At 40.6% G+C, this 24810-nt stretch overlaps 1 protein-coding gene across 1 annotated transcript in view; it reads right to left on the bottom strand.

Moving 5' to 3' along the window:
* Positions 1-2596: 2596 nt before the first annotated feature.
* LCP1 (lymphocyte cytosolic protein 1) overlaps positions 2597-24810 on the bottom strand; it is a gene marked incomplete at its 5' end in the record, with an annotated part of 41676 nt that continues 19462 nt past the window's right edge. The window contains 7 exons of the mRNA XM_080688959.1: positions 2597-2897; positions 5378-5502; positions 8128-8251; positions 17932-18065; positions 18886-19000; positions 20742-20820; positions 23296-23491. Of these exons, the coding sequence (XP_080545085.1) occupies positions 2765-2897; positions 5378-5502; positions 8128-8251; positions 17932-18065; positions 18886-19000; positions 20742-20820; positions 23296-23491 (906 nt within the window). The 3' untranslated portion in view covers positions 2597-2764. The remainder of the gene's footprint in view (positions 2898-5377; positions 5503-8127; positions 8252-17931; positions 18066-18885; positions 19001-20741; positions 20821-23295; positions 23492-24810) is intronic.

Here is a 24810-nt window from a genome sequence, read left to right as displayed (position 1 = left end):
CTGCAGGTCAAGGTTTGACCATGCCAAGTCGGTAGCAGGCTTGCTCCTCTCTCTAGCCCATACTAGCTGCCACTGGATCCCTCAGCATGCCCCCTTGTGCACCTGCTGAAGTGTGGCCCAGCCAGGAGGAAGAGAAGACCCAAGCACTGTCAACCCCAGATCTCTTCTCAATTTACTCTAGAAGTCATGTAGACCTAAAGTAGGATAGAAAAAATAGAAAATAATAGGTAAAAAAGGAGACAAACTGAAAAAAATAAAAAATTATGGTTATAAAATCTAGAAACTTCATAATCTTTACCTGTACCCTTTAGGGCCTGCTTCCTTCTTAGGCAAAAATCCTCATTAGGCCCATACCCTTAATCATAATGGCCTCTCTCCCCACCTGAGATTCCTGAGATGCTCAGTGAATAAAGGATCCATAAGGAAGAACAAGCTCAGGTGCCACCCAGCCCAGACCTCCACCCCTGATGTGTGCCCTACCTGCCCCTCAGTGGAGTCCCCTATAAAATAACCGTGAGACCCAGAAGGTACTCTCTCCCTTTTGAGATGGCCTGTGTTCTCCTTTGAACGTATATCTTCCACTTACCTAAATAAATCTCTGCCATTGTCTCTGACTGGCGCATGCTGAAATTCTTTTCTGCCATGGAAGCCAAGGCCCCCTGCGCCTCCTCTGAAACCCGTCACCCCCACCACACACGCACGCAGACCCGATCCCCAAGTCTGATCGATCTTTATAATTGAGTTCAATGTGTTTCTGAGAATTCGTGTCTCAACCTTCCTCGCCTAACCAATTACAACATTATTCCTTAGTTTCCAGCTTAAACTGTTAGTTTCTTGCCATAAGCTCACATCTCACCTTGCAATTCTTTCCTGTTTGCCACACCTGGCATTTTAATTGTGGAACATCTGTCCTCATCCACTGGGTGCAAAGGCTGTCTCATTTTACGCATATTCCTAGAACCTGGCAGTGTCTTGAACATATTAGCCACTCAATGAGTGTTGACTGAATGAATTAATGAATGAGTCACAGTATACCATTATTAAACTTTCAAAAGTAAATATCCAGAGACACCCAATAATGGGAATACTTTATTTGGAAAGTTCTTGAGCATTATATTATCTTCATTTTACATTAAGGCAGTAGCATTCTTCCTTCCTGGAAGCAGATGGGGGGGGGGGTGAGATCATCTGAGGCTATATCAAGTTCAGACTAAAGTCAAAGCCAACCACTTTGCATTCAGATGCAGCAGAAATACTGCTTATGAGCTGGAAGAAGCCCTCTGTTGGCTTCCTAAGCTAACTGCCAAGGAATGGATCCAGGTTGATGCATTTCAATTGCTTGGGAAAATGGCTAAGTTCCTTTACATTCAACCCCTAAAGAAGATAGCTCATTAGCGAGCCCTTTCACCATGACAAAGGAATCCAGTGTTGGTTCAAACGTTGCTTGGGTAGGTAGGTTCTCATGGAAATTGCTTAATTTATTAGAACTATTCAAATTCATACTGTTCTTCAGGCTTTGCTTTGAAATTCTTTAAATGTCCAGTAAATTAGCTCTTTCCAAAGCAGTTCTGGTAGTTCTTGACCTCTGGCTTGCATGAGTGTGTGTGCATGTGGAGTGGGGCAGGGGTGCTATTCCTTGGCACATATTGCCCTCTCTGGGGGACTAGGAGTGGCAAAAAGCTTTGTAGTACCAAAAAAGTAAACATTGGTAATATGGCTTGGCAGCAATCAGATAAGCTGATATGTAAGAACAAATGAAAGCTGAGCAGGATTGTTTCTAAATGTCACCAGATATTTAGTCACATTACATTAACTACATATCTAACAAGCTGGGATAAATATATGGAAAGGCAGCACCATAAAGGATGGATGCTTAGTGATAGCTCCATGCTGCCCCCTAGTGCTTCTCTTTTCTATTACACCTGCCCTGGGTCCAGACTTCTGCCAAGGAGTTCAGAATCTACCTGAGGGTACAGTATTCAAGATGTTAGATCTGGTCTGAGTTCGAATCCTAGAGTTAAAAAATTAAAAACAGAGATGGGTGGGAGAAAGGAGATGACATCTGGGACCCCAGTTATGAGGAAAGGCTCTGATTATAAGGCTTATTTCTTTAAGATACCAGAGACCCTTGGACCCAAGAAGCCTGACTGATTTGCCGTAGGCTCCAAGAGACCCGTGGACAAGGATGGCAGGAGGAGGTGGTCCATAAAAGAGGTATGGTTCTGAGAGGGAGTGGACCAAAATCATTGGGACTAGAGTAGAAGAAGGGGACAGAAAGAGACTGTAAACAGATCAAATGTCTCTCTCTACCAACAGGCTTTAGGACAGCTTTGATGATTTCTCCCTTCTAGTCCTGAGCTAGGAAAAGGCAACCAAACTAAACTGGTTTGAAAGATTATGTCAAAATTATTAACACTGCATGCAGTTCTATCCTTGACTAATGGCAAAAGCAGGAAGAGTGCCTGGAAAATAACATTTTTTTTCCCCTCTAGATTTTCAAGGAAGCAGAAAAAAAAATCAGTAATAATAAAATAATTTTTCTTAGGAGATTGGGTCTTCTGAAAATAAATGAAGTATATTTTTGGTTACATACAGGAGAGGCTATTTGGCTGAACAAATATGCACTTTTTGGAATCTTGTATAATATAAAGTCACCAAGGTGAAAACTCTGGAATGGCTTGATTGGTCCTTATGCATCCTGGGCACATCCTACGCGGGGCCCTCAGGACCGAGCATGTGGCCTCCTAGCCTGTCTCACGGGGCCTTACACCTTCTTCATGCCTTTCCCCATAAGGCAGGCAAACACTGTCATGACCATTTTGGGGTTCACTTCAACCAAGTCTTCCGGAAGGGCGTACACTCTGGCTCCGATCTTTCGAGCCATAGAGATGGCATACCTAAAAGGGAAAAGAGAGGACAAATGAAGAGAGGCTGAGCAGCAGTGTGTGAAGGGGGCCCCGCAGGGCCCTGGTTACAGTCACACCACAGTCTGGACAGAAGCCAGCTGTGGAATCGCTGGTTCCAGCCACCAGCATGCATCTCGTGTTTGCAAACAAATCCTGGCTGGCTAAAGCTCCCAGCGAAGCATTGGTCTTGCCGTCTAGCCTCATGATGATTGCCGAATGTACTCTCTGTCCCTGGAGACCTCTTGGGTTCCCGCTACTTTTGATACCCACACCAGGAGTAATCTCCTGGGAAACTGAGCATCACAGAGGAAGTCTGAGAACTGAACGAGAATTTGTGCTAGTTGATCTTATTTATCAACTCTTAACCATATATATATATATATATATATATATATATATATATATATATATATATATATACATTTTTATTCATGGGGCTATACTATTAGAAATAGCCAAAGCTTTATAGCCCATATTTTTCACATAAAATTACGATGGCTGCATTAGGACATTTTTGCTTTATATGTAGCTATATAAAGATAATTTTTTTAGTTGCAATCTATTTTCAAATGTTCCCACACTACTCACCATCAGTTTTTCTCTGCCTCATTTCCCTCCTAATAACCTCTTACTATGACTGCTCCAGAGATTTTCCATAACACCCAAGGCCTCATTACTCTGTCCTGCTCTCCTAAAAAAACTTACTCTTAAATAAAGAGCAAGAATAGTCCCTGCTTTCTCCTTTTCTACCTTTTAGTAACTTCCTCTATATTAGTTGTTAGTGAAGTAAGATTAAATTTTCCATTATGAAAATTAAAAAATAGCCGGGCATGGTGGTGCATACTTGTAATCTCAGCATTCGGGAGGCCGAGACAGGAGGATCGCAGTTCAAGGCCAGCCTCAGCTACTTAGTGAGGTATTTTGCAACTCAGTGAGACCCTGTTTCAAAATTAAGAACAAAAATCAGGCTGTGGGTGTAGCTTGAAGGTAAAATGCATGTGGGTTCCATCCCAGCACTGCAAAAAAAATTTAAAAAGTTATTTTAAAAGCCATAAATAAGCCAGGCGTGGTGGCACGTGCTTGTAATCCCCGCACTTGGGAAGCAGAGACAGGAGGATAGTGCAGGTTCAAAGCCAGCCGTGCTGGCTTAAGAGACCCTGTTACCAAATAAAAATATAAAAATAGGTCTGGGAGTGTAGCCCTGAGGTAGAAGGGTTTCTGGGAACCCCAGTACCATTAAAAAAAAGCCATAAATAAGTTTCAAAAACCACAAATCATAGCCAGGCATGGTAGTACACACATGTAATCTCAGTACTTGGGAGGCTGATACAGGATGATTGTGGATTCAAGAACAGCCTCAGCAAGTCCTGAGACTTAGCAATCTAGTGAAAGCTTGTTTTAAAATAAAAATAAAATAGGGGTGGGGTATAGCTCAGAGGTAGATGCCCTTCAGTTCAATCCCCAGTACCCCCCATACTCCACAAATCTTACCATGATCACATGTATAATCATTCATAGCACTGCATGGGACTCCTTTTACCCATTTTTCTAAGTCATTTTGTGCCATGCCCATAGAGGGGGGTGATCTGGAACTTGGCCTCTAAAGCCAGATTTTGAATCTCAGCTGCACAGCTTAAAAATTGCATGACCCCCAAATTCTGTAAACCTAATCACACATCCCTTGACCAGCTGGGCTTAATGTTTAATTTTTTTTAATTTCTGAGTTTCCACATGTGTTTTTTTTATCCAGAATATTCTATCTCCTCTTCCTGTCTACCTCCTTCTTGCTTATCCTTTCAATGTAGCTCAGGTTAGATGTCATTTGCTCTGAAGAACTTCAGTTCCTTCCTGTCCCTCCCATGAACTCACATAACCTCCTTTCCACACCACCCATCATGCTCTGTTGTAATCACAGTATTTAGTCTCTTCGTTAGATTGTACTAAACATCATACTGTGAGCATAGGTCCCCACTTCCCAAATGGAAACAGAAAGAAGGCCACCCTTGGCCTTATAGAGCAGGGATACAGGACGCCAGACACTTGTGAACTGAACTATGCTTTGGCCTCGATTGTGTCTCTTCACCAGAATAGGTATGTTGAAGTTCTTAAGTTCCAGTACCTCTAGTTGTGACCTTATTGGAAACAGGATTGTTGCAGATGTAATTAGTTAAGAAGAGGTCATGCTGGTGGGGGCCTAATCTTATACAGCTGACATCCTTATGAGACGAGACAAGAAGAGAAGAGACACAGAATATTCTTTTTGTCTTGCTCCCCATTCAAACATGAGGGGTGTAAACTGCCATTGCACCATATCTAAAATACTGACGATGAGGCCATACTGAATCATGAGGGGAAAAAAAGCATGAATAATGTAATAGTGTTTGCACAAAGGCACAAGTGTTAGACTTCGAATCTAACACTTTAGTCACCAGTTGGGCCTTTCCCTCCCGACCTCAGGTTTATTTACGTACTTCGCATTGTTGAGTTTCTCCTCATCATTCAGGTTTTCTGTCTTCAGGAGGTCATAGTTAATAGAACCTGGTTGAATGGCATCAATGAGATCCAGAACTGGAAGACTTGTACTAATCTTTGGGTCCTACACAGAGAGAAAGGAAGTTTCATCAACGTGTCCCAAGGTTACTTCCATTTGGCTGAAGAGAAGTGGGTGGCTCTTGCTTCTTAAATATGAAATATAAGCCGGGCGTGGTGGCGCACGCTTGTAATCCCCGCGCTTGGGAGGCGGAGACAGGAGGATCGCGCTGGTTCGGAGCCAGCCTTGCTGGTTTAAGAGACCCTATTTCCACATAAAAAAAAAAAAGTTAAAAAATAGGTCTGGGAGTGTAGCCCGTGGGGGTGTAGCCCGGAGGTAGAAGGACTTCCAGGAACCCCAGTACCACCAAAAAATTTTAAAAAATATATATATATATATATGAAATATACACAGCTTGGCCTGGAAAATGCCAGGGTAGTCCAGAGAATGCTTCAAACCTGCTTGCAGTTTCTGTAGATAGCAGGAGTCATTCTCAAATAATAGATGAAAGGAAGTTAGCACAAGTAGAGAAAAATATCAAGGTTGAAATATGATGTCTTTCAACTAGTGGTGATGCAGTAATGTCATAGAAGAAGGAATGATTTAATTGAGAAACCATCAGAAGAGACTAAAGATGTCAGGAAAACAGTGCTTCATGTAGGGGAAATACCCCAGAGTGAGAAACAGGGATGGTGATGGGGATGCTGATGGACCTGGGCTCCAGCAGAGCCTCCTTTCCTGGAGATCTCGGGGAGAGAGAATTGTTGTTGCCAGGCAGACAGTAACAGTGAGAATGCAATTAAAAATCAAACACAAGTGCTGGGAACGAACATTCATTGGTACCTCACAGTTTGCCCGGTACAGTCTGGTGGGTTATCTCACTTGATTGGTGCCACAAACCTTATAAGTATGTAGGCATCTAATTTTTCTTCTTTTCTCTTTTTTTGGTTTTTAGTTTTTGTGGGGTTTTTTTTTTTGGCTCAAATTTTATTTCCAAGATTATTTTTTAAATTGACACAAAATATTACCCATGTATTATTTACAACCTCATGTTTTGAAGTATATGTACTTTATACACACACATTATATATATATATATATATATATATATATATATATATATATAATAGGTACATATATACCTTATGGGATGCTTTAATTTAGATAATTAGTGAAAGTATTACTTTACCAAGTTGTCATTTTTGTGTGTGTGTTGGGAACATCTGATATGCACATTTAATCTTTTTAACTTTTTTTGGTGCTGGAATTGGACTCAGGGCCTCACACATGCTAAGCTCATGTGTAGCAATGAACTACACCCCAGGCTTTACATGTGGGCTTAATTTACAAATGAGTAGAGGAGTTTCTGAGGGGTAGTAACATCCTGGGAAGTGGTAGTGCTTGGATTTGAACTTAAATTTTTGGTTTAAAGCCTTGGGCTCTTTGGCATTTGTAATGGTTATGATGTTCATGCCCAGAGATGTAAACTTTCCTCAGATGTGAGAGTACAGCGCCCTGCAGTGTGAGTTTTCTACTCTCCTGCTTCAACAGGGAGCACAGTCTGGGGGACCTGTGAGTGCAACTGTGTCCAAGCCCCTCATACTGTGAGGGTACATCCTATGTCTAAGGAAGACATAGGATGGAGGTTTACATGCTCAGTCCTTTTTTAAAGTTTTTTTTAAATTTTAAAACAGGGTCTCTTTAAGTTGCTGACAATTATGCCAAGTTTTTGTGGCTGGCCTCAAACCTGTGATCCTCCTATCTCAGCCTCCTAAGTACTGGGATTAGAGGCATATGTTACTACCTCCAGCTCCAATCCTAACCTTTAAACTAGAAGAATGTAGTTAAAATGCATAGATGTTATTATAATGTAGATCATGTGAGCATTTCCCCTGAGGAAGTATCCGGCTAATATATAAATCAAGAGTTAAGAAATTTAATAAAGTACAATGCTGTCACTAATAAAAATGGGATTTGGATACAAGTATACCACTTTTTTTCCAAAAACATTGCATGTGAATTTTTTTTCATTTTACATTTCACCATTATAATGTTAAAAATCTGCATCATGAACTGTAGATAAAATGGAGAAAGACCTATAGAATACTAGAAGGAGACTGGAGGAAGGACTGGTCAGGGAAGGGAAAGAGGAAGATTGAGAAAGGAAAGAGTTCAAATTATACTATGGCAGTATATGAAGACATCACTACCAATTTCACTAAAATGTACGAGGAGTGAGGAGTGGGAAACAGGGTGGGACATGGAGGGAAATATACCAAGAGCCGTGTGCAGGTAGGGTTTTTTATATCACATTGAACCTCACTCTGATGTATAATTGCAATGCACTAGTAAAATTATTTTTAAAATCTTCACCATGGAAGTGTGCATATTTTAAAAATCATATTTTATGTTACTTTGAAAGTAAACATATTTTATGTTAAAGTAAAAACATATTTTACGTTAATGTTGAAATGATGGGCTTTTAAAATTGACTATTATGGAAGAAAGTAATAAAACATTTGTCAGTGAAATGGCCAATGAACATTAAAACTAATGAATCATTTAAGAAAAATCAAAATGGAAAGGGGAGCCTCAAATCTCTAACACTGAAGGTCACTTAATATATAATGGAAACAATAAAGATAAGCATGAGGTTCAGGTGGCCTCCAACCAAAGACTTAAGAATTTTACCTTGAAACCGGAGATGGATGAGGACTTCCCTGCGTCCCTCAATGTTTCATTCACCCAGTTGACAATAATGTCATCATTGACCTTCTGCCCATCACCAATTTCTTCGAGCATGTTGAGCGTGTACCTGAACAAAATCAAGATTGATTTCTGGAGAGAAGTTGCTAAAGAATTATAAGTAGCGTAGAAATTCTCTTTCTAAATATGTCATAGGAGAGCCTCTGAACACCATTGCCTTGGAGAAAAAGAATATGTAATGACATTGGTTCCTTTTAGATCAACATCAAATGTAAACATGTGGCTGTTATAATGAAACACAAAGAAAATATTTCTCTCTATACACTGTCACGAAGTGTGAGCAGAGGAGAAGAAATTCGAGGAAAGAAAAATAAAGCAAAGCATCCCAACTAGTAAGGAACAACTCAATGTTGGAAAAGCCCCAGTGAGGTAGGAAACACAGTCAGAGCCTTAGAATTGTTAGGAGTGTAGACTTAATATGGGGAAAAGTAAGAGTTTCCCAACCCTTCCCCCAGTTGCCTGCAAGCAACCAAGCAGACACTTCCAAAAGATAAGGGAACTCTTTCTTTCTCTCTCTCTTTCTTTCTTTCTTTCTTTCTTTCTTTCTTTCTTTCTTTCTTTCTTTCTTTCTCTTTTTGAGGATCTAGGGATGAAACTCAGAGACATTCAACCTCTGAACTATACCCCCTGCCCTATTTTTTATGTGAAACAGGGTCTCACTAAGTAGCTGAGGCTGTCCACGAACTATGATCCTCTTGTCTCAGCCTCCTGAATGCTGGGATTACAAGTGTGCGTCAACACACCTGGCTAGGGAGTTATTTCTTAAGGCAACCCAGAGTCATTATCCAGAATCTCTTCCTAACATAAACAAGAGAGAGCCAGTTAAAAGGATGGAGAGAGTGGGGATGGTATGTAACTTAAGTACTTTGCTTTTGCTAGGTATAATAAATCTCACACTTACCCCTCCCCTCTCCAAAGTGAGAGATCAAGGGTATAAGAGTCTTGTGAGCTCTTTGTTCCAGGCTAAGTTCCTTGAGTTTGTAAACTGAGCCATTTCCCAGTAAATATTTTACTCTCTGGAAATCCTGTCTTGGGTATCATGGGGAAACTGAAGAGGGTGAAAATGAGTCTCCTGCAGCACTAGTAAACTGGGTGTGGTAGCTCACGCCTGTAATCCCAGTACTTGGGAGGCTGAGACATGAGGATCACAGATTTGAAGTCAGCTTCAGCAACTTAGTGAAACCCTGTTTCAAAATAATAATAATAATAATAATAATAATAATAATAATAACAACAACAACAACAACAACATAGGGCTGGGGGGTATAGCTCGGAGGTAGAACATACTTGGGTTCAATCCCCAGTCCCCACCCCACAAACACACTCACACACACACACACACAAAAAAAAAAAAAAAAAACAAGAAAAAAGAAAAGCCCCAGTAGCCAACATAATAAAGGAAAAGTGTAAAATAATTTTTTATATAAGTAGAAATGTTAAGAGAACACTGACCACTGTTTTTAGAATTTTTTTCTAAGGAGGAAGGACATTTATTGAGATAATATTTCAAGCCCCTTAAAATTTTATGGAGCAAATATGATGTGGCGGTGAACACCTGTAATACCAATACTTGGAAGGCTGAGACAGGTTTGAGGGCAGCCTCAGCAAAGTAGTTAGACTCCCAGCAACCTAGCAAGATCCTATTTCAAAATAAAAAATGAAAATTAAAAGGACTGGGGGATGTAGCTCAGAGGTAGAATGCCCTTGGGGTTCAATACCCAGTACAAATAGAAAAAAAAATTCCAGAGAGCAGAGAAGAATCACCATTTCATAAAAGAAGAAAACCAAGCAGTTGAGCCCCAGGAAGGTTGTAGACCTCCTGGTCAGTCTGCAGGAAGGGGTCATATTACTCAAGTAAAGCTTTCAGGGCTATGTTACTTGCTTTTTTCAAACTGAAATCCAGGAAGCTTGTGATTGACTCCTTTGGAAGGGCCTGTCTAAAGGAGGTCACCCTCCACTTGGGAACCCCAGGATTTGGCTTACATAATCCCTTGGGTATCTTCCTCCAGTTACTGCTCCTTTATAAAGCAAAATTTTCCCACGACGATTTCCCACATGGATTTGGAGTTTAACTCCTGAGATAAGCATGATGTCTTGTTTCCTCTGGGTTAAAGCAACTTCCCAACCTTGTAGATGGGGAGGAAAATGGCCTCTACAGCCAAACTGGTAGTTACATCCTCCTAATGATACCTCCAAAGTCTCCCCCAAGTCAACTGACCCTTCTTCATTTTTCATGTCACAGAATTTCCCTTCTGAAGTACAGTTCATCTGGTCAGGTCATTTAATGTGACCCTCCATGGCTCAAAGAATACAGGTCAAACTTAGTATGGTGTACAAGGCAAGTCACAATTTGACCCTACTCATCCATCTTTTTCAGCACATCTCTGATTTCCTTATTCCCTCCCCTCTTCCTCACTCAACCCTTGCTTCTCCCCCCCCCCACACACACACTGGTATTTCAACCACACAGAACTATCGGCGCTACCCAACCAAACCATGTATCCTCCTGCCTCCTGCTTCCAGGGATTAGGCCAGATTGTGCTTTCTGGCCTAATGGCCTCTTATTTCCTGATAGCTAGCATATGTATTAAATTATTAGCATTTAGCATTCAGCTGCATTTGCTGCCTGTGATACTCTCTGCCTGTAGTGAATTTCTAATCCATTGACTAATCCCCAGCTCAAGCACCACTTTTATAATCCATACCAAATATTATTATTTTTACACCTGCTTCCAGCATATTTCCCAGAAATTTTGATGAAAATGATGCCCACCAAGTCCCTTGGATAGGCCCATGTTCCTGGCTCACCAGGGTGCTTTCATGGAGAGCAGCATGTCTACAACATGCTGGGTGTGGAGTAAATAGAAGTGCAAAATGGTGAGCAAAGTAAAGTGATTTTCTCCCTGGGAAAGCAAGGAGACAATAAAGATAAAAAATGTTTGTTTTAGCTCAAAGATGGGTCCAAAATGCTAAGGAATGATGAGCATACATGGCATACATCCCAGGCAGATTTTCAAAATATTCCTACTTTGAAAAAGACCCTGTGTACAAGAGTGGTAGCACATGCCTATAATTCCAGCTGCTCTCCAGAGGTTGAGTCTGGAGGATCCCAAGTGTGAGGCCAGCCTAGAAAACTTAGCAAGAACCTATCTCATAATAAGAAATAAAGAATAAGCCAGGTGTGGTGGCACACACTTGTAATCTCAACATTTGGGAGGCTGAGGTAGGAGGATCATGGTTCAAGGACAGCCTCAGCTACTTAGTGAGACACTTTTCAACTCAATGAGACTCTGTTTAAAAAATAAAGAATAAAAATAGGGCTGGGGTGTAGCTAAAAGGTAGAATGTCCCTGGGTTCCATCCCCAGGACTGAAGTAAAATAAAATAAAATAAATTAAATTAAATTTAAAAAAGGACTAAGGGTGCAGCTCAGAGGTGGATCAGTTGCCTAGCATGCTCAAAGCCCTGGGTTTAATCCCTAATAAAAATAGAAAAAAAAAAGATAAGAGAAAAAGAAAAAGGCCCCACTTTTGATTTGTTCATAAAGATTGTGCTTTCTGGCCTAATGGCTCTTATTTCCTTATAGCTAGCATACGTGTTAAATGATTAGCATTTAGCATAATATTTAAGAATTTCTACCCAATAAACTTCTCAGTAAGAAACAGTAGATAAGTGCTTGCTTCACTAGGTCTTCTTGGTCTACATATAACCTGATGGAACAAACTAAGTGTAATCTTCTAGCAGCTTTCAGTGTTCAGGATGTAATTCTCATTCCCCTGGTCAAGGGCTCCAGCCCTGCTTTGCTGACATAAAAGCGGAAGCCAACGTTCCTACACCTCTCTTGAGCTTCCCACACCTAAGTGGCAGAGAGGGCCCCAGCCCAGTGTTTTGATATGAGAAAGAACAGTCAGCACCCTAGAAATATTGAGTTAGGAATTTAGACTTAGGCTAGGGAAAATTAGAAGACCCTGTTCTCTCCCCTATCTGTCAGCAAGCTGAGAGTCCTGAGAGTCAGCGATAAAGAAAAACAGTGTATGCAAGTCAATGGGACTAGTCCCTCCCTATTGTGTGCCGGGAGACAGGACGCTCTCTAAACACAAACAAGGCAGCATGGCCCAGAGAGAGAGAGAGAGAGAGAGAGAGAGAGAGAGAGAGAGAGAGAGAGAGAGAGAGAGAGAGAGAGATGAGGCCTCCAATAACAATAACAAGCACTTTCTGCTTCTGCTAGGTGTAATAAATTTTGTCTTCCCTTCCTTTCCTTTAGAAGTTAGGTAGCCAAGTATATAAGAAGGTTGTAATGCCTTTGTTCAGGCCCAGTGTTGGGAAAGTTGCTGGCCTGGGCCATCAGCTACAGATTAAAAGAAGGACCGGCATATCCTGCTTCTGGCCTCTGGAGTCTTCCTCCTGTCCCTGAGAGCCGGCTGTGGGAAGCGCTCTTCTACAACAATTCTTTTTGTCCAGGACCTGTCCTGACTTCACACCCACGCCTGTTCCACTGGGGGAGTTCTTTCATGCCTGCCCTTGATTCCTTCTGCTCACTCGGTCCAGGAATCTCACTATTATCAGCATCTGCTGGCGGCGTATTTGTTCAGGCTTTTGTCTCCGAATTTATACACACGCTATTTGCCAGCTGTCCAATCTGAGAGAAATCTTCGTGCTTCTGAAGGGGAAAGGAGGTTTAAACACAGATCTCTTATTTATTCTTAGAGGGGACAATGGCATGCCGTTTATTGCCCAGATAAATGACCAAATGAACACATCTGTGCAATCCAGTAAAATAAATTTCAGCTAGAACTAGATGGAAATTTAATGGATCTGTTAATTTCTGGCATGCAGAGAAAATTTAAAAAGAAAGAAAAGAAAAAAAATCCCTTCTGGTGCCATTTAAATAATTACCAGCCATTTCTTCCCCTTCAACAGTAATGTATTACTATGTCTTCTTTCTTTCTTTCTTTCTTTCTTTCTTTCTTTCTTTCTTTCTTTCTTTCTTTCTTTCTTCCTTTCCTTTCCTTTCCTTCCTTCCTTCTTTTCTTTTCTCTTTTCTTTCTTGTGGTTCTAGGGATTGAACCCAGGGGCATTCTATTTTTTTATTTTTTTATTTGAAACAGGGTCTCACTAAGTTGCGGAGGGCCTCATTAAGTAGCTGAGGCTGACCTCGAACCTGTGATCCTCCTGTCTCAGCCTCCCAAGTACTGGGATTACAAGTATGCATCACCACACCTGGCTCTGTCTAATTTCTTACAGGCACAACTCTTAGGTAGTAAACACTCATGAGATAGTTGACTTATTAACCAACTGAAGGCTTCAGCAGCAGATGAGACTTTATCACATATATGCAAGTCCTGAGATCTGGCTTTGGATTACATTTATTTATTTATTTATTTATTTATTTATTTATTTTATTATTATTATTATTATTTTTTTTTTGGTGGTACTAGGGGTGAAACCCAGAGGCTTTCTACCTCCGGGCTATACTCCCAAACCTTTATATATATTTTTTATTTGGAAACAGGGTCTCAATAAGTTGCTGAGAGCCTCACTAAGTAGCTGAGGCTGGCTTCGAACCCGTGCGATCCTCCTGTCTCAGCCTCCCAAGTGCGGGGATTACAAGCGTGTGCCACCACGCCCGGCTGGACTACATTTAGAAAAAAAAATTATTTTTGTGGTTGGGGATAGAACCCAGAGGCATTCTACCTCTGAGCCAAACCCCCAGTTGTTGTTTTTTTGTTTTGATTTTTTTACTTACTATTAGAAACGGTCTTGCTAAATTTCTAACAGTCTCATCAAGTTGCTGAGGCTGGCTTTGAACTTGCCTCTTGCTGCAGCCTCCCAAGTACTGTGATTTCAGGCATCTGCCAGCCACCATGCTCGGCTGGGCCACATTCTTATAAAAACTTCTAGAACAAAAATTATATTACAAGGCGATTTTCATATATTATAAAATTTAAGACAAAATAGAGTTGGCCTTTATTTTTTAATCACTAAAATAGAATGTATCAAAGATTGTATTGTATTGTAAGCCATGAGTGAATCTAAGTGTTATAACAAAAGACTTTCAATTTGTTTTTGTGTTGTTGTTGATTTGTTTTGTTTTGTTTTGCTGGACTGGAGATGGAACACAGGAGCATTCTTCCTCCGAGCTACACCCCCGGCCCTAGTTTTTATTCTTTATTTTGAAACAGGGTCTCACCGAGTCGCAGCGGGCCTCAGTAGCTGAGGCTATTCATTCACGAACCACGATCCTCCTGTCTCAGCTCCCAAATGCTGGGATTACACGCGTACGCCACCACGCCCAGCTCACTTTGGTTTTTAAAGCAATGAGTGCCAAAAAACAATTTGTTAAAAATTAGAAACACACCAGGCATGGTGGCCCATGCCTCTAATCCCAGCACTCACTTGGGAGGCTGAGATCGGAGGATTGCAGGTTTGAGACCAGACTCAGCAACTTAGCAAGATCCTGTCTCAAAATAAAAAATACAGAGGTGTTGGGGGGCGGGGGTTGTAGCTCAGAGGTAGAATGTCTCTGGGTGCAATCCCTAGTACCAAAAATAAATAAATAAGTAAACAAACAAACAAACAAATAAATAAAATACATGTGAAAAACAATGAAACTCATTTATAAATAGTTTGTGAAAATAGGTTTATGAGAATGGCCCTGAGGAAATTTCAGTGATGGTTTAAATACATTCAATAAAATAGAAGCTAGAGCTGAGGTTTCCTTAGTGCTGGAGCTTGCTGTGTCAGAGGGACCTTCCCAGAGGCATCTGCCTTCTATCGTTAAGGAGACCCCTGTTTCAAGATGGGCAGCGGAAGTTCATGCTTGGTAATGCAAATGTGAAGCGGGTAGTGGAGTCTGTTATGATCACTGCTGATTATCTTACATCATCTGGAAACACTGGCATAATTACATCAAGAACAAGCATGAATATTAGGGTGTGCAGACAGTGGGACTAAAGCTAAGAGCCTTGGGATACTGCAGAGTTTGACTTTGCCATGACCTTCTGCACAGAACATAATGTGACGTGCAGCTTCTGGGGACTTCATTCCAGGTAAAATATTAAGTCATGCTAACAATAGGCTCTGACTGAAGGCTATGATTTCTGCCTGGCCAGAGGTTTCAGAGTAGGGGGACGCATTTATAAGTAAATAACTATCCAAATTTCTTCTCAGATATATAGTTTTATGACCCCAATTGTTTATTTTTCTTATAATCTATTTTCTATGTATATGCCTTATTACGTCTTATTATTGTTTAACTATTATCATCATATAGTTCTCACATTAATCAAGTTTATATTCAGCCTCAAAAGGTACTTAAAGCTCCCTATTAAAGAATATCTCCATTAAGAATCTTCATGGAGATAAACTTTAATAGAAAATCTCAGTGTTGGTTAAAAGTACTTTAAAAGTTCGTTAAAAGTACTTCTGCTTTGGGCTATGATGGAATAAGTAAGACAAGACTTAAATACCTGATATACAATGAAAAGCATAGGAAACGGTGTTGAGAGATAGACAGACAGACAGACAGATAGATGATTAGTGTACCTGAAGGTATAGCAGTACATATTATCCATGGTACAATAGAGAAACAATGAAGCATAGAGAAAATAAATGAATAGAGCGTAAATAAATTCAGAGACGATTTCAAATGACAAAATGAATGGACTTGGAGTCTCCCCCAAAAGAGTACAGAAGACATATTTGAAGACATAAATGCCAAAAGTTCTCCAAAATTGATGAAAAGTTTAAACCCACAAATCCAATCATCTCAAGAAACCTCAAGCACAAGAAGCAACAATGCATGTCATTATCAAATTGCTTAAAACTAGTGATAAATCGAAATCTTGCCAGGCATATGGGCACACACCTGTAATCCTAGTACTTGGGAGGCTGAGACAGGAGGATAGAAGGTTCGAAGTCAGCCTCAGCAACTTAGTAAGACCCTCAGCAACTTAATGAAACTCTTTCAAAATACAAAAGGGGGTGTTGCTCAGAGGTAAATGTGCTTCTGGGTTAAATCCCAACCATATCGAGAGAGAAAGAGAGAGAGAATTTTTGTGTGTGTGTGGTACTGGAGATTGAATCTAGGGGCATTCTACCTCCAAGTTACACCCCAGTCTTTTTTTTTTATTATTATTCTTTATTTTAAAATAGGGTCTCACTAAGTTTCAGTGGGCATCACTAAGTAACTGAGGCTGGTGATAAACTTGCTATCCTCCTGTCTCAGCCTCCTAAGTACTGGGACTATAAGCGTGCAACACCATGCCTGGCTGAGAGGGAAGTTTTAAGAGCATAGTGTATAGAGAGAAACAAAAATAAGAACGAACAGAATTTTTAAATGACTGCAGGCAAGAAGACAGTGAAAACTGTATCTGAAGTACTGAAAAAGAAAACCCAACTACCAACCTAGAATGCTATACTCAGAGAAAATCTTTCAAAAATAAAATGAAATAAAACCTTTTTCTGATATATAAAAGCTGAAAGATTCCATCATAACTAGATTTGTGCTGTTAGAAATATTTCAGAGAGAATGAAAATGATACTAGCTGGAAATCCAGATCTATACAATGTAAGAAAGAGTAAAGAAATGGCAAATAGGTAAGTAAATAGAGTAATTCTCCTTTTATTTTTTATTTTTATGGTACTGGGGATGGAACCCAGGGGCTTTCTACCTCGGGGCCATACTCCCAGATCTATTTTATACACTATATTTGGAAACAGGGTCTCACTAAGTTGCTGAGGGCGTCACTAAATTGCTGAGGCTGGCTTTGAACCCACACGATCCTCCTGTTTCCGCCTCCAAGTACTGGGATGACAAGCGTGAGCTATCATGCCCAGCTCCTCCTTTTATTTTTAAATACCTATCAAGGGCAACTGGCTATTATTTACACAAATCAATTAAAAGTAAAATGATGAAAAAAGATATGCCATGCTAACCATAAATCGAGAAGCAGAGCTTTCTGATATTAATACCAGAAAATGTAAATTTCAGAGAAAACAATAACACTAGGTATAAAGAGAGTCGTTCTATAATGATAAATATGTGGTTCATTAAGACAGAACAAAAGCTGAGAATGTGTATAAACATAATAACAGATAGTGGAAACAAAAAGTGTTAGAAGAAAGAAAAAATAGCCAGAAAACAAAAAGTACATCATTGGCTACTAAGTTTAACTTAAATCATAGTTTTGCTGAATTAGAAAACATTCTTCCCCAGGGGTGGTGGCACACTCTTGTAATCCTGGCGCTATGGAGGCGGAGACAGGATTATCACGCAGGCTGGAAGCCAGTCGCGCTGGCTTAAGAGACCCTGTTTCCAAATAAAAATATAAAAATAGATCTGGGAGTGTAGCCCGGAGGTAGAAGGGCTTCCAGAGACCCCAGTTCCACCAAAAAAGAAAGAAAGAAAGAAAGAAAGAAAGAAAGAAAGAAAGAAAGAAAGAAAGAAAGAAAGAAAGAAAACATTCTTACTAAAAAAGTTGTTTTTTTTGGTGCTGGGGATTGGACCCAGGGACATTTTACCTCTGAGTTACACCCCCAGTTCTATTTTTTTTTTTAATTTGGAAAATTAGACTCTAGCTAAGTTACTGAGAGCCTTGCTAAATTGCTGCAATCTTTCTGTCTCAGCCTTCCAAGTACTGGGATTACAGGCATGTGCCCCCACACCCAGCTGCGAGTATATTTATAAGTAGATAATCAACCCATTCAACATTCTCCTGGGTCATGTTACCTTCTCATGAGCTGCCACAACAAGGCCAACGTTAGAGTTCGGTTTCCTTCATTGAGATCTTGTCCACCAATGCCAACCAGAGAAAATTTAGCTTGGTTCTTCCCCAACTCCACGGCGTAATTACAGCTTTCAAGCTGTTAAAGTGCAAGACGGGAGACAATTTAATATCACTACCTTGATTTTGATGGCTACCAGGTGAAATAATAAAAAAAAAGACATGAAATGAGGCAAGACTGAATGATCTCTCAAGTCTCAAGTGGTTCTGCAACTCTAGGATTCTAAATTAAAGAATTTCCCACCTTTCCTTATGTAGAACTCCTTGCTTCCACCAAAAAATATTCATAGTTTACTCTTCAGTGCAAAATGAATTCATTGTTATGAACATTCTCATGGCTATACCATACTACGTAAATGGAAAGCCATCCTCAGGTACCTATCTGTAATATCTCTGAAACAGCTGAATTCATCGAGATGGACATGGAAAATTTGGACTCTCCATCCAATGAGCATATATTAGATAGACCCGTAGGGCAGATATTCCTGTGGCTACTCATGGATCATTAAGAGTCACGGAAGAGAAATGGTGAGAAATGGCTGTGTCAACCCCTGTTGTTACAAAACAACGTTCCCCCTGTGTTCACAATACACAAACTATTTGCGCCAGTCAATTCTTGAGAAAATTAGACGAGGATCCTGCTGGTGGAAAAAAAAAAAAAACCCTGTGGCTCCACTTGCTCTAATTATCTTAATTAGGATTTTTGCGTGATAATGTTTAAAAACATCCAGCATGGAATGATAAATAAGTAACCAACTGAAGTAATGACTCACTTTAATAGAATTAATCCAGTTCCTGGTTGCTGTCCTATGATTTAATCCCTGGATAAACATTACTTATCTAAGCTTGACATCCTGATAGAGCATTCTCAAGGAGCGCTCAGAACAGTGGCCGCTTACCTTTTTCATGTTGCCCCCCAGTTTGGGGTATGGCGGTTTGTTTACTCTGTTCCAGTCAACAGGGACCTTAATCTTCTCATACAGCTGGAAGATGATCTGGGCGTCTGATAAGTCACTGGACAAAACAAACAGAGAGGAAGCCTCAGATATCCAACATTTATTTCGGGGCCAGGTACTTTATTTTATTTAGCTCCAGTAACATCCACAGTAACCCTGCAAAACTGGTAGGAGTAGCTCCATCTGTAGAGGTGAAGAAACTCAGAACTGCCCCTCCCCAGGCGTGACTAGACGCCTCTACCTCGCCTCCGGGAAGAGAACTGCGGCTTCACAAATAGCTTAAGACATTTAACTGCAAAGTTAGTTCCCTTTGTTTTGCCTGATTTTGAGAAGGTTATAGGCTTACAACACATAGTCAACTTGTCATTTTGCTGAGGTATGATTCTTTTTTTGTATTAAACACACTGAGAGCCGGGCATGGTGGCACACACCTTTAATCCCAGTATTTGGGAGGCTGAGACGGGAGGATCTCAGATGCGAGGCCAGTCCCAGCAAGTAGTGAGACTACCTAGTGAGACCCTGTTTCAAAATAAGAAATAAATCCAGGCTAGGTGTGTGGCTCACAGGTAGAACGCCTCTGGATTCAGTCCCCAGTACCACACACAGACACACACACGCACACGCACACAGTAAACACACAGTGAAGTTGGTACATGGAGGTAAGTTTCTTTTCTTTTCTTTTCTTTTCTTTTCTTTTCTTTTCTTTTCTTTTCTTTTTGTGGTACTGGGGACTGAACTCAAGGGTATTCTATCTCCAAGCTATACCCCCAGCCCTATTTTATTTTATTTCTATTTATTATTATTATTGTGCACATGCATGTGTGTGCATGTGTGCGTGTGTGTGTGTGTGTTACTGGGGATTGTAACTAGGAGTATTCTACCTCCAACCTATACCCCACGATATATTTTTATTAATTAATTAGTTTATTTATTTATTTTTGCGTTACTGGGGATGAAATCCAGGGGTATTCTACCTCTGAGCTATACCTCCAGCCCTGCTTTTTATTTTTTATTTTGAAACAGGATCTCTCTAAGTTGCGAAGGGCCTCACTAAGTAGCTAAGGCTGGCCTCGAACCTACAACCCTCCTGTCTCAGCCTCCCAAATAGTGAGATTACAAATGTGTGCCACCATGAGAGTTTATTTTTTTTAAGCAGGGTCTCACTATGTTGAGAAGGGCCAGTACTAGGTTGCTGAGGTTGTCTAAGAACCTGGGCTCCTCCTATCTCAGCCCCCTCCCCAAGTACTGGGATTATAGGCACCTACCACCACACAGTTTATTGTGTGTGTATGTGTGCGTGTGTGTATATGTGTGTGCGTGCGTGTGTATTACTGGAGATTGGACCTAGGGCATTCTACCTCTGAGTTATAACCCCAGCCCTTTTTATTTTTTATTTTGAAACAGGGTCTTGCTAGTTTGCTGAGTCTTACTATCTTGCTGAGGCTGTCCTGTCTTAGCCTCCCAAGTACTGGGGTTATAGGAGTGTACCACCACATCCAGTTTATTTTTTCATTTTGAAACAGTTCTCACTAAGCTGCTGAAGCTGGTTGTGAACCTGCGATCCTCTTGTCTCAGCCTCCCAAGTACCAGGATTACAGGTGTGCACCACCACGCCTGGCACAGAGGTGAGTTTCTTAGCTGAATATTCAACATCTGCAGCCCCATGTGGCATTCTTCCTCCCCCATATCAAGATATGTACATGTTTGGAAGAGAATGTACATCATAGTGGAACCTAAAATCCTATGATCGTCGTGGTGTCTATATCTCATATTAGGGATGAATTCCCCCATATTCTTACCTGTACAAATGATTGACACGAGGGTTAACACCCAGGGAGTTCATCCAGTTCCTAAATGTCCGTTCTTCCCTTGTCTCGCCTAGATGAATAAAGACTGGTTATTTTTATATCCCTGGAAAACAGGCCATTCTTATGATCTAAGTTTAACTAAAGAGGCTGCAGTAAAAACTACAGGTAAAATGAATAAAGTAAAATAAAATAAGCCGGGCGTGGTGGCGCATGCTTGTAATCCCAGCATTCGGGAGGCTGAGACAGGAGGATTGCGGTTCGCGGACAGCCTCAGCTACTTAGTGAGGCCCTCTACAACTCAGTGAGACCCGGTTTCAAAATAAAGAATAAAAAAATAGGGCAGGGGGTGTAGCTCGGAGGTCAAATGCCCCTGGGTTCTAGCCCCAGATCCTCAAAAATAAAATAAAATATACCTTGTAGGATTTGGATGAGGGTTGCTCTTCTGGTTTAATTTTTGTTTTCCCATTTTAACTCAACAAATAGTTCTATAGCATTTGTTATTAGTGCGCATGATCCTGTGCAGGGGAAGTGTTCAGAGTTGGCCCACAAAGACTGACATTCTTGCAGAAAATGAAAGATTTGGGGTACCAAACAGAGATCACACAAGTGGAGGACTCACAGAGGAAGCAGGTATATTCACTATCTGGATGGAGAAAGAACAGCGGGGCTAACTTTGTAGGGCTGGTAGAAACTAGGTGGCTGCGACAGAAGAATGCAGGGGTTGGTGGATGGTAAGGGTGGGAGCAGGAAATAGTGTAAATTTGAACACAAAGGAGGCAATAGACAAGTCTCCACTGAGAATACCAGGAACTGATGAGTCTGGGATCTGTGGAGCGCAGTGCTCTTTGGAGGCTGGAACCAGAATTGGGGATCTTTGAACGCCAGGGAGCAGAATTGGGTTGGTATTTTAGACAATGTCTGTCATTATAGGCTCTTTTTTTAAAAATTCTTATGTAAATTATTGAGCAAGGTGGAGATATAATGAAAGCTGTACTGTGATGTGTCTGGCAGCTGTGTGCAGAATTACTGAAGGCAATATGCATTTAGATCAAGCGTGTACCAGCATGTGGGGCGCATGCAAATATCTGATGAATGGATGGACAGAGGCCCCCGAGACCTGTTAAAATAATTAGTGGACAAGGCAGTTTGTGACCAGAAGAGCAGAAAGAAAAAAAAAAATCCAGGAGGCATTCCACATGAAAAATTATTGGCATTTGTTGACTTAGTAGATTTAGGGGTAAAGAAGAGGAAGATACAGTAGAACCCAAGGTCTTTAGTTTTGGTGACTAAAGAAACGCAAATGGTATGATTAATGAAAATGGAGAATTTCCAAAGGGAAGCAGATGGGATGGGAGGTGGAGTGGAAAGGCAATGAGGGACAGGAGAATGACCAGTTCTGTTTTGTATATGTTTCATTTTAAAAAAGAGTGAAGGACCCAAACAATGATGTCCCATAAGTAGCTGGAGATAGGAAATCAGTGGACTTGATATATAGATTAGAGACCAGCAAGATACATAGACCCCTGAGCACGATCTATCAGATGATGCCAGTGGTAGCAGTGTCAGACAGGGATCGAGGTCACATTTCCAGCTAGAGGAAAGCACTGTGGGAAATGAACAGCTAATACTTTAAATATGGACTGCTTTGCTTTTACTCGTTTAACATTACTTTTGACTTTATTTTTAATAGTGAGACTATTTCATAATGAATAAAAGGAAATAGTTCTGACACTTTTACTCGTAAAAGCTGACTACAACTATGTGCTCCTTGTCCAATCTTAGGGCATTAACCTACATAACAAAACATAACTGTCAGGATTCTGCCTTAAGATACTTTTATGTATTGTAGTATTCTATAATTCTATAGCATTCTGCCTTACATTTTCGGTATATACTATAGATATTATACAGAAAGCCATATCAAAGAAACAAAAAAATTCAGTAAGCATACCCTAGTATAAATTAAATATCATTTTTAGATTGAGAGTGGTAGCCATTTCTTGCCTTTAGAAATTAATATAGCCTAGCCGGGCGTGGTGGCGCACGCTTGTAATCCCCGCGCTTGGGAGGCAGAGACAGGAGGATCACGCAGGTTCGAAGCCAGCCACGCTGGCTTAAGAGACCCTGTTTCCAAATAAAACCTATAAAATAGGTCTGGGAGTGTAGCCCTGAGGTAGACAGGCTTCCAGGAACCCCAGTACCACCAAAAAAAAATTAATATAGCCTATTAAATACATAAACTAGGGTTTTAGAGCTCAGGATTTATTTTATCTAATAATTAAATACATTGTCTTTCCAAAACATTTAATTCTGATAATGGATGAAGCCTATATATAATGGATATGATATACTTCTATTTGATCATTTCTGCTTGGCTGTAATTGACTTGGCTTATTCATTTATTCCCTTTGTTATAATCGGAAAATTGATGGCCTCTTTGCAAGCGTGAAGAGTTTGTATCCACTCAGGAGGTGATTCTAAATTGCCATCGATCTGGAATGGGAATTTCTTTTCTGAACATCTTAAGCAACTGGTTTACAGTTACCTTCAAGAGCCCCCCAGTCGATGTCCTGGTTCTCTGGCTTGTGCAGGGCAGGGTATCTGTTAAACAGGTTGGCAATGAAAGCCAAGTTCAACTTGGGGTTCCCTCGGACAACATCCGTGGCGGTGACAAACTGGCGGCAGCCCAGCCTCTCTGCCTGCTGCAGCATGCATTCTGCCCTCTGGATCTCATCCTTCTCCTGCAATATAAAAGGAGGCTTAAGGTGAGGACTGAGCTGTCCCTGCACAAAGGGGATCTGCATACTGTGAAAACGAAACGAGAATCCGGTGTAAATCCTTAGCACTTATCACAGGTAGGCACATATTTATGGCACGTTATTACTCACATGTATCTGCACCAGAATCAAAACATCACAAGTGTAAAAAATCTCAGCAATTAGCGATTGAACTGGGTGTAGTGGCGCACACTTTAACCCTAGTACTTAAGAGGCTGAGACAGGAGGATTGCTGGTTCCAAGACAGCCTCAGCAAATGGTGAAACTCTCATCAATCTAGTGGGACCCTGTTTTATTTTTTCTATTTTTTTTCAGTATTGGGGATGGAACCAAGGGGCAGTCTACTCTGAGCTACACCCCCAGTCCTATTTTTTATTCTTTATTTTGAAACAAGGTCTCACTAAGTTGTGGAAGGCCTCACTAAGTAGCTGAGGCTGTCCGAGAACCATGATCCTCCTGTCTCAGTCTCCCAAATACTGGGATTACAAACGTGCACCATCATGTCTGTGCTGAGACCCTGTTTTAAAATAAAAATGGGGGTAGCTCAGAAGTAGAATGTCCCTGGGTTTAATCCCCAGTACCATACACACTCAAAAAAGAAAAAGAAAGGAAGGAAGGAAGGAAGGAAGGAAGGAAGGAAAAATTAGGTTATTGAGATCTTTTATCTTTATCTATAATCATTTCATATGAATGGCTATTTGCTGTTTTTAAATAAAATCAGTATATTCTGCAATTTTTTGTGTGTGGTACTGGGATTATTGAACCCCAGGGCATTCTACCTCTGAGCTACCTACCCAGTCTTATTTTTTATTATTTATTTTTAAATAGGGTCTCACTAAGTTTCAGAGGGCCTCATAAGCAGCTGAGGCTGGCTGTGAACCTGTGATTCTTCTGTCTCAGCCTCCCAAGTACTGGGATTACAAGTGTGCACCACCATGTCTGGTTTCTACAATCTTCTTATTGAATTCATCTTAATTAATCTTACTTTTTATATTTTTTAATCTTACTTTAGCCATCAATCTTACTTTTTATATTTTTGCGTAAATTTCATCAGATATTATCTATTGAAAATATTATTAAGTAATAATGTATATTCCTATTTCCAATTTATAAAATATATGTATAATCTGGGTATGGTGACACACACTTGTAATTTTAAGACTTGGGAGGCTGAGACAGGTGGATTGCAGGTTAGAGGTCAGTTTCAGCAACTTAGTGAGACCCAGTTTCAAAATTTAAAAATTTAGCCGGGCATGGTGGCGCACGCTTGTAATCCCATGCTT

The sequence above is a fragment of the Muscardinus avellanarius genome (assembly GCF_963383645.1).
Source record: "Muscardinus avellanarius genome assembly, chromosome: 2".
Taxonomy (NCBI): Eukaryota; Metazoa; Chordata; class Mammalia; order Rodentia; family Gliridae; genus Muscardinus; species Muscardinus avellanarius.
This window is presented reverse-complemented; position numbering and strand designations above follow the sequence as displayed.